The sequence below is a fragment of the Amphiura filiformis genome, chromosome 5 (genome assembly GCF_039555335.1).
Source record: "Amphiura filiformis chromosome 5, Afil_fr2py, whole genome shotgun sequence".
Lineage (NCBI taxonomy): Eukaryota > Metazoa > Echinodermata > Ophiuroidea > Amphilepidida > Amphiuridae > Amphiura > Amphiura filiformis.
In genome coordinates, this window is record NC_092632.1 from 74,352,173 (window position 1) to 74,363,379 (window position 11,207).

Sequence of the window (11,207 nt, forward strand, 5' to 3'; positions counted from 1 at the left end):
GGGTAAACCTAATGTTGTGTTTCATATTCTGTGTACGTTTCTTCGTCATACATTACTTGACAGTACTTGAAGAATCGCATTACACATGAATAATAGCTATTCGTCCAAGGTCTATACGCGGCTTTACTAGCTCTACAGAACTCTACAGATGGTAGGTCATATCCGAAACACCGTCAATCCGAACCCCCATCAGTCCGAAAATCCGTTAGGGTTAGGGTTAGAGTTAGGTTTAGGGTTAACCCCAACGGAATTTCGGACTGACGGGGTTCGGATTGACCCCAGCAAACACAAGACGTTTTCTACATCATTCGCAAAAGGTTATAAAAGGTTGTCAGAAAACGTTTAAATATCGGGTTATATAAAGGGCATATTAAGGGGGAATAATACCCTGATTTTCATCAGTATACCCCTCTTCTTTTTTTTCTTGCAAATTTATAAAGTACATAAATATGTTCATCACCTCATGTCATGAACTTATAAAATATATCTACATACAAAGTGTTTTTAAACCATTTTAGTAAGTCATTTTAGCCCTATATATTTTTTGTTTACTGTATCCTAGTAACTGAGATGTGTGTTTCATAACAAACCATAATTTATTCTATTGAACATGTCCAAGTAGAATACATGAATAGAATACATTAAATCCTTTGTTATACTATCTATAGAAATGTACTCACTGATTATAACACTGAATAAATTAAATACGCCTAATCTCTTCCACATAGACAATTTAATACTACACCATGTATGTATCTTCTATAATGTGTTGTTAGGAAAAGAGATTAAAAAAGGCTATAAGGTCATCAAAGGTCAGGTTATAGGTCAATTGGTTCAAGTCAAATTCAGGCATCAATTTTGAATACATGTGATAGTCTGTGATATCATACATGTCATAATGAGGCATCAATTTTGATATTTTGTCTGTTACTGGATATATAATGGAAATGTGTGAGGTGGATATACTAAAATACCTTGGGATGTAAATGGTGAGTACAATTTAGATTGCCTAGTTGAGATGGATTGGGCAAATAAATATAAAATAGTTACCAAAATCACAAAAATGAAGCTTACGGAAAACTACCTAATATGGTGGTAAAGGTGACAAAAAATACAATATTTTTCAACATTGCTGTAGTGTGGTTGTGGTAACCTGTTACCTATGGCTCAATTAAGTTTCAGTGAAATAGTGTCGCAAGTTCAAAATACAAAACATAGCTCAACATTGAAAATAGAAGCATTTTAACCGGTTCGTTTTTGATAGTTGTGGAGCACCAAGTTCATGAAGTCATAAAAGAAATCAGGGACCACTTATTCCCATTTTACATATCAACATTATTTCCCTAATGTGTTAGCAACACATATCCAAAATTTTAACGAAATCCGTTGATAGTGAGCTTTCCAAAATGAAGTGGATTTAAAACATCAGTGATGTACCACTTTTTGGCTTATACCATTAGAAGTATGTACGCGTCATTGATACTGATGCCACCAATTGAACGAGAAGATTTGCCCCTTCATTTTGCATACCACTTTGTCCAATTTCTTTTTCTCGTTTCTTCACAAAATGCAAAAAAAATGCAAAAAAACCCGTTTTCATAACCTTAAAAAACATTTTTTGGTAATCTACTGCTCAGCAAACAAAAATGTTTTACAGAAAACGTTTAAATTTTTAATAACATTCCAAAAACATTCTTGAAAACTTGATACAAAACATTCTAAACAGAATGTTATTTTGGGGTTGAAAAAATATTTTGCGAAAAGTGTTTGCCCAAAATATTTTCAATAACGTTTTAAAAACGTTTTAATGACCTTTATATAACCCGACATTTAAATGTTATTAAACGGTTTTCTGGGTTCAAAGATTTTCACATAATGTTATTTAAGTATTGACACAATATTTGGCAAAAATGTTTGCAAAAATAGTTTACAATAACATTTTTTGAAAACATTTAAAAATATTGTTGCAGTGTGTTTTCATACAAAACGTTTTAAAACGTTATCATGACCTTTACATAACCCGACATTTTAATGTTATTAAAACGTTTTTACCTAAACCAAAAGCCAAAATATAGCTTATTTAAAACGTTTTTAAAACGTTTTTGTGTTTGCTGGGACGGTGTTTCGGACTGACGGGGTGTCCTACATGATATTAAGGGTATATGAAGTATTGTTGGTCGAAGCAGCCAAAAAAAGTCCATGTTATGCAATAGTAACCAATCTCCACCGAAAACATTCCTGACTGTTGAACATCCAATAATATTGGAATCAATTCCAACCGCTTGAATGCCCAGTTCTGAGTTGTTAACTATTCATTATGTATATCACATACCTTCGAGGCATTTCGTGCATTGGTTATTTCTGCGTCTCTGTAGTTGCTCTCGAGTATCGCTCCCATACTGCAAAGTATTCACACACTTGAACCAGCAGACAGACTACATTACTTGTCCAAAACTTTGTATTCCTCAATTCAAATAACTCCCCAAGTGATGACTTCCTTTCAAATGTTGTTTTCATATCACGATTGATTTGTAATCTGCATGCATATTTAAATAACACTTATAATTTACCGGAAAAGTGGTTCTATGAATAATGTATCATATGGAACCTTCAGCAGATACCCCAGGTAATAATTGTAGTCCGGTCTCATTATGGACAGATGGTAGTCTTCAAAATGGAATGTATTCAAACCGAATCTCCACGACGAAGTTCACTCAATTACTCTCAAGTTATTGTTATGATGAGTTTCGTATACCGGATATGATGTCAAATAAAGCAAATCTTTGTAAATGAAAGACAATGTGATGTTCAAAAAAGGCAGTCAATGCACGCCTCAGATGCTTATGTAAAAGTGACGGACACGAAACAAAGCCTCAGTGTCAATGATGGTGCTAGGCGCAACAAACATAATGGTTGGTTGAATGAAAGCTAATCTGTGGTGTCACCATGACGCAATGGATAGAAATTTTGAGTTATTTCTACAGTTCATTTGTAAAGCTTGATCGTATAGTAGTATTGTTTGGTCTGTTCATATAACTAATTAGTTATAGCTCCCGGATTTCGGACATCCTTGTAAATTGATTGACAATCCTATTTAAAACGCGTTTGACATTACTATAGCAAATGTCCAATATACAATATTATGTAAAGGAAGCGTAAGTGACAATGTTCATAGCAACGAAGACCCGCCCCCTCCCAAAACAAATGTACAAATTTGTTTTGTACAAGTACGCACTACACAAAATTGTAAAGAAATAAATTGCACAAATTGTCCAGTCGTTTTGACTAAAGTCCTTGTAAAATAAGATAAAATCGATAATTATTCGGTTTTGTTGCGTGTATCCAATGATTTTGACTCGGAATCGTGTCGTCATTAACCAATTCATTGTCAACAGACGAGAGTGTGACTGTTGTATATACAAACGTACAAAGTCTTAATTGCTAGAATTTGTTTTAGAAAGTACAAACGACTATAATCTTAACAGAAGAGTTAAACGAACACGCGGACAATCTGCGATATTTTGATACATCGATCATCTCAGATCATAACATTTTTTCGGAATACCGTTCAATTTCTAACAAGAATATGTCATACGCTTTTTTTTAAAAATAAATATATGTAAATCTGGCTGTCAAGTATTGCGCCGGCAGAATAATTTAATGCTCTGCGTGCTAGCCATTGGCTTCAACATAAAAAGTCCAAAGTTTTGAGATATTTTCTCAAAACATTAAGAGCTATCGCAAGAACCACTGAACCAATACTAGGCTTGTTTGTACTCATTTTAATGCATTTTGCATGCTAATTCCAAATATAGTCATGAAAATTTACAATTCTGAAATTTTTGAATTTAAAAAAAATTGGAACTTGTCGGCTGTAATCGACAATCGACATCCGCGTGGATGGAGTTAATGATAATCATATCCCACTGGCAGAACACATTGACATTCAACGCTCTATAACACTAGTAACGAGTCATCTTCATTTTAAGTAATTAACATGTGATTAGCTTGGCGGTGTCGCATTATATGTACACAAATCTTATATTACATAATAAACCAACCAATGCACAGTTAATAAGGTGTGGTGCTTCGAAGCTGTATTTGAGGTGTGGTTTTTATTATTATTAATAAAGTACAAAATATACCACTTGTGTTGAAAAATGGAACTAGCCAGAATTGGTTACAATGTGTAGCACATGAAGATAACATTGTGTTAATATAAAACCCGAGCAGGCAGTTCGCAAGGCAAACTAGACGAACCGGAAAAAATAAAATCATGATCGATCTGTACTCCGTCACAGTGGCAGCGACTCGGGGTGGTCAAAATACTTATTGGGGATTTCTGTCTTTCTGACAAGCTGCACGTGAATTGGTATTGAGAATATAGACATGATAGAGAATATGGATGTAAGCTTAACCTGAATGACCGATTGAACATAATTTACTGGTAGAGTTAATGCAGAAATGTATAACAGTTGCATGAAACCATATACAAACACACAGACACACATCCACTGTTTGCAATATTGTTATTAAAAACTTTTCTCCAAAACAATGCAGTTTTACCAATTACTGGTCATCAACCGGTCTATAATGCTTTCATTGTTATAACAATGTCATTTTCCATTTAATGAATGCTCTTGTACAACACCCCTACATTTGTAGAACGTCTTCTTTGCAAACTGTTACCCTCCAACAATAACAATGTAATTTATTATTTTGTAAGTTCCTAGTAATATAATTGTATAAAGGATAAATACTTGCTTTAAATAAAACAAGGCAGCTTACGACTTTTTGCAATACCATTGAAAATTTGCTTCTGTGAGAACACACTTTTGCACTCTTTGAAATACCAGTGGGCAATACTTCATGAGAACAAATGTAGTTTTACGACTGCTGTATTTTTTGTTGTTGTCAGAATTCACGGTTGTTTGATAGCATGTAAATCATTTTTAAGAAAAGGTGAACACTGATGGCGCTATTGATCTTAAATCGTTTTTTCATCTTTACAAGGGGTAGACACTGGTATAATGGTAACAAATAAGAACAACGTTTTTGAAAAACCTTTTGTCATGAATAACTTATATTATTTGGCTAAATTAAATTTCTAATGTATGTAAATAGCGCCCTCAGTTTTCGCACAAATATACAAGTCGTAAAACTATATTATATTATTCTAGGATAATCAGTGCTCGAATTTCATGGAGGCCACCAAGGTCATTTCCTGGATTTTTAAAAGTTTTTGTCAACTTCAAGACATTATTCATCAGTTGTTGGCATTGGTGCGCTTCTTTTTTTTTTGCCAAGTGGCCTTGAAAATGCCCCCCCCCCCCAAATTAAATAAAATTCGAGGCCTAAGGGTAGTGATTGTTGGGAAGTTATTATGACACAGTAGCATTACCCATTCTTGATACCACAGTACGAACAAAACATTGTAACTTTAACAATATACCTTAATGTTTTTGTAATGTGCATTATGCACCATTACTGGGATAATGTAGTTTTACCACTTTTTGCAATATCATTGCACAATACCTTCTTGCAATACCATTGTATTTAATGCTATCCTATAATTAATAATATGTAGTTAAAGCACATCTTGGAATACCATTGATTGCAATACCATTGTATAATACTTTGCTAAACTAATGTAGTTTTACCACTTCTTGTAATACCAATATTTAATACTATGCTAGAATAATGTAGTTTTACCACTTCTTGCAATATCATTGTATAATACTATGCTAGAATAATGTAGTTTTACCACTTCTTGCAATATCATTGTATAATACTATGCTAGAATAATGTAGTTTTACCACTTCTAAATTGTAATACCATTGTATATGGTCCTGTGTCACAACCTGGGGTACCTTTGTGTTACATAGTAAAAAAATGAAATGGTTCATACATTTTACCTACACATCTCATTTGAAGTGGTTCATCCTTCTGAGCATTTTGACACCTTTTTTATGGAAATCGGTTAAAAAATGAGAGAGTGCGGGCAAAAACAATCACAAAGTAGGGAGGATGTAACCCCACCTCTTTTTTCCACATTTACAATCATTCTGAGCAAGTATTGGTCTTTTAAATGAACTTTTGTATTTATTCACTTGGTTTAGATGTCTGGGAGTTCATTTAGACATTTTTTACTAGATTCAAATTTTTAAAGGGGTTTTAAATCAAATTTACAATATGAATCCCTCCCTAATCCTCCTCCCCTAATCCTCAGCCACCCTTGGCACATTTCATGCCAAACGTCATAAGAAAATAATTGAAAAATATTTGAAAACAGGATAAAAACATGAGTAATATAGAATAAATTAGCCTCAATTTAAGACCTAATTGAATCTTCTAAGTGAAGGAATACTCAAGAGACAGTGTTTTGAAATCCAAACTGCACATCAAAATGTAACAAAGCCACCTTTTTGTGTACCCCAGTATATGGCACAGGATCATATAATACCGATTCCTACAATTACTATTACATAATATTATCCAAGATAAATTGCATTTTACCACTTCTTGCAGTACAATTGTACACTCCTCCAGCGTTCCCTGATTTACCATTCCCTTTTATTCTTGTGAAGCACCTAGTGTCGTCATTTTTACTATAACAACAACATAACCACTTACTCCAACACCATTATAAATAAGCGAGCTGTAAATCATTATTCCATACGTAAAACAGAAAAGAAAATTAAAGCGTATGTGAGTCAGAATTTGTTGAAGTGAATGAACACTTTCATTTTACTTAGGTGACATGTTTGGAGAGTATAATAACTATACAATATCCTATTTTTAGACCATCATCCAAATCATAACTAGAGCTATATTAGCTGTTATTTGATGACGATATAACATTGTACATAAATAGCATGTTAATAAATGCATCTATAAGGTAGGAATAAATAGCTATCATTCAGCAATCTTTTAAAATTTGATTTCGCTTGCTTGCTTGATATAAATGTTAGCTATGTTTAGTTAAGTTTAATTTACGTAAATTAATTACTTTCCCATATTAGGGTGATTTTTGTTACTAATATATCATAAAAGAATATGGCTGAAATGTTAGTTGAAATGTTTAGTTTGGAATACATCTTCTGGCGCCTGATACAATATCCATGACGATAGCTGATGGTTAGCAAAATATTTGAATTTACAAATATATCAACAATAATACTAGTGTTTTTCAGATCATGACTTGAATATTTGTGTGCTTTAAGTTGCGTCTGCATCTCTAGCTTCAAAATAAATATAACAAGCTTCAATAATGTTTTTTTTTTAACATTAAAATTTTTTATGAAAATGGACTCAAATTTCCATTTCTATGCGATCTTTTCATTCTTCGCCAGGAATTCGCCATGCGGGTTTTCGTTTATAAAGGATTTTACGTGAACGATTTAATTCTGACAATATTATTTGAAATGTCAAACTGTATGCCGTGATTGTTCACAAAAGCGATGCTTTGTAAAAGCACCCTGACTGATGGCAGTCTGATAGGGTAACTTTGACGTCACACCGCGTATGACGTGACCTAGCAACGGACGGGTTACCTCAACGCGGGCTGCATATGACGTCATCACCGACATCATCTTCGTTTGAGCCCAAAATAAACCAAGCGGCCTTCTAGCGCAATATCAACCTTTCATGCAGCGAGTGGGTATTAATGAGTCGACGGAAATAAAGCTACTAGCGCTATTCTATATTATTTTCTCTTTGCTTGCGCTTTATTATGAAAAGGCAAAAATCGATAGTAAAGGAAAGGCGCTGAAGGATAAATGCCGTGGTTTGAAGGTGTGAATTTGGTGACCGGTTTTATTTTGAAATCCCAGAATAAATTGAAACACTTGAAATTCGTGTAAAAGTCCGGGTGAAAGTCTTTTTCTGTCATCATGTCATTTTCAAATACGTGTTATTGAGGAGCAACGCAGTGTCAAAATATTTTCTTATGTAAATTAGGAGATCGCGTAGGTTTTATACAGATTTATTACTACTGCAAAACTAGGCTGTATGTATACAGCATATGTTTGAATGCAAACATTAACGTGTTGACAAGCTATTTATAGCAAGCAGACAAGCTTGTAATTTGTTGATGGAAACATTTCCCGTGGTCTTAATTGGTAGATCATACAGTTGGAGACATCACAAAACTATTTGTTTAATTTCCTTTAGTTTTGAAAACAAATATGAATTTAATATTCAAGTTGTATGATTTGCGTGGTCAATAAACGCTTCAAAAAATGAAATAGCTCAAAACAGTGAGAAAAATGTATGTCACTTTATGAGAATAATACTAGTATGATGATGATGATGATGATGATGATGATGATGATGATGATGATGATGATGATGATGATGATGATGATGATGATGATGATGATGATGATGATAATAATAATAATAATAATAATAACTAAAAATGATAATAATAATAATAATAATAATAATAATAATAATAATAATAATAATAATAATAATGATAAATAAATAATAATAGTAAAAATAAAAATACTATGCAAGATGACATTTCAACATTAAAGCACAGATTGTATGTGCGATTAAGTTTGTGTATTATCCACTACTGCCTTGTGTATTGTTTACAAAATCAATACGATTTATCGTGCCTGGTCACCCAGCGACTGGTAAGCGTACGTTAGTTGCACTGTTGCATATCACTGGCCTCAATATATTTTACTGGGTTAGTCCCCGGGTTAATCAGTTTCTGCGACATATATGCAGCGAAATACCTCATAACAACAATAATTATTGCATCTTAATTTGGTGATTAATATAGTAAAAAATTTGAATTTATCACATAGTATCAGATTTATTTAATCAAACAAAAGGCAAAAAGCATATTGGTAAAACTAATATTTCCAAATATTATTGTTAACAAAACTAATGTTTCTAAATATTATTACACATTCATTCATTAGTGATATCTGTACGTATTAAATGTTAAAAGTGTTTTATCGTATTTCTAAGCGACTTATTAACGGTGGGTGGATAAGGTATAGTATTTTTGACGATTTGTAACTTCATAGCACCAATACAAAAATAAAACTGTACTATCCCAGGAAGATTTCGTAGAATACTGGCAAGGTACTTCCTGCGGATGTAAACAATATTCAACAGTATTTCTGTTTATTGACACTGAACCACGTCATTAATCGGAGGAAAGTAACTTTGGGGTAGTGTGAACTAATAGCTGTAATAGCTGATATCAAAATGGTTAAGGGCTAGTGAATACCAATAACCATACACACCCCACCCCACACACACCCTACATAAACAAAAACAACAACAACAACACAAGTAATTCTTGATTTAAGCTCTAACGAAATCAAGACGTATCAATACACAATGTATATATGTTGACATATACATTTCATCAAACTGCGTTACATGTATCGGATTACGCGTACGAGTCAATCGCATCCATTCATCAATACCGCGGTCTTTCAAAACAAAATAATAACATCGCACTAAGTTTGTATCTAACTACAACTATTATCAGCAATCAACGTTGTCTATCAATATTGACGTTATATTCGTAAAATATGGAAAATTATGGCGCAAAGTAATCACGCTGTGGCTATAGCTCAGCTTGATGCTTATAAATCATTACGCTGTGCTATCTACCGAAGACGAGCAAACGTACGAATCAATTGAACGAGTCACGAAGACCCACAGGGGCAACCCAAATGAATGTATTCCTATTCACACATTTGGCTGGCGTATTGTTTTGTTGCCAAACGCTGAACAAATCTCTGCCAATAGTTGCATGACAACATGACATAAACATCGTATGAAGGTAACGATTTTTAATAAATCCAATTAAATGAAATAATTAATCAATTAATTACAAAAATAACGAAATGTGCTTACCGTCATAACTACTCCAGGCCTGGTAGGTGAGCAGACACTCTCGATGACACGCATTGGCACTGGGCACTGTTCCCCTGTCTGGTAGGAAATTGATTAGTAATCAATCAATAAACAAATCAATCGATCACAGAGAAATCAAGCAATCCCTCATGTAACTTCCAGATTGGCGAGACGGGCATGTACCCTTATGATCCTTGTTGGTAATATTGACCACCGACGGGGACGCCACGTTTCATAGTAACTTTGTACATGTTTGGCTTTTATATACCTCCATCTAGACGTTAATACTAAACGGTACAGCATTTACGTAAAAATTGAGCTTGTGTCGCGTGCTTGATCATCAGACACGATATTGGTTGTTTCCATCCTTCAGAAGGTGAGTGACCTTTGACCTTACCTACTCCCAGCGCTTCCCATCATTTTGTTAGTATCAATGACGTAAAGAAATCAACCACGTGGGAACGTTACTCTGGGTAGCGCGGTAATTGTGGCTCAATTGTACTTGCTACTACGGAATAGTGACCCGCGCAACTCGGCGCGTGGGCGAATGTGCTGCTAAGAATAGTAACACATCCTGTAGTAGTGTGCTACTACGTATGCACATGCATCACAGTTAACCAAGGCCACTGTTAAGTGAGACTGCTACTGCTGCTGCTTGCTTGTAAGTCAGATGAGTAAAGCTCATCCAAATGCAAGTTACTATCGTCATTTACACAATTTGTTAAACAGCTTGTTTCAAAGATGTAGGCTAATGTGCTGAAAAATGTTCCTAACATCGTCCTTTACTTTAAGTCAGGCGTGAATTTTCCAATCGTCAAAATTGTGCCTAATTCCCCTGGCTAATTCCTTTATCGCAACCAGGATCGTAGCCTTTCTATCTTTGCATATATATATGATAATATCTAAAAGAACCCATTCTGTTCTAGCCAGTCTGATGACATATAACGTAAGGGGAATCCTTGATTGGGCCCAATTCGACTGCCTTGCTAGCTCGTGTTGCCACGAGACAGGAAAATGCGTCACAAAAATAGAAACACAAGAATAATGAAAAAGGAAGCAAGCAGGCTGTCGCTACAATCTGTGAGCCGGGCTGCTGCGTGATGTATCGAGCAGGTCAGTACAAGATTGCTTACGAGCAAGCGAGCTAGCAGGCGAGAGACAGTAAGCTCTAAGCATTGCTACCCTGTGTTTACTATCTACTCCTTTACGTTCTTAGTTTACGTGTAAGAATAAGGAGAAAAAACAGGGATATGGGCAAATGCAATCTGGGTACCATCGAAATTGAAGGTAGCCTACTTGTAGCGTTTTATCGTCCCCAG

At 34.4% G+C, this 11,207-nt stretch overlaps 1 protein-coding gene across 1 annotated transcript in view; it reads right to left on the reverse strand.

Moving 5' to 3' along the window:
• LOC140152390 (uncharacterized) overlaps positions 1–10,573 on the reverse strand; it is a 77,095-nt gene extending 66,522 nt beyond the window's left edge. Inside the window, 1 exon segment of the mRNA XM_072174695.1 lies at positions 9,889–10,573. Within this exon segment, the coding sequence (XP_072030796.1) occupies positions 9,889–9,942 (54 nt within the window). The 5' untranslated portion in view covers positions 9,943–10,573.
• Between the last annotated feature and the right edge of the window lie 634 nt (positions 10,574–11,207).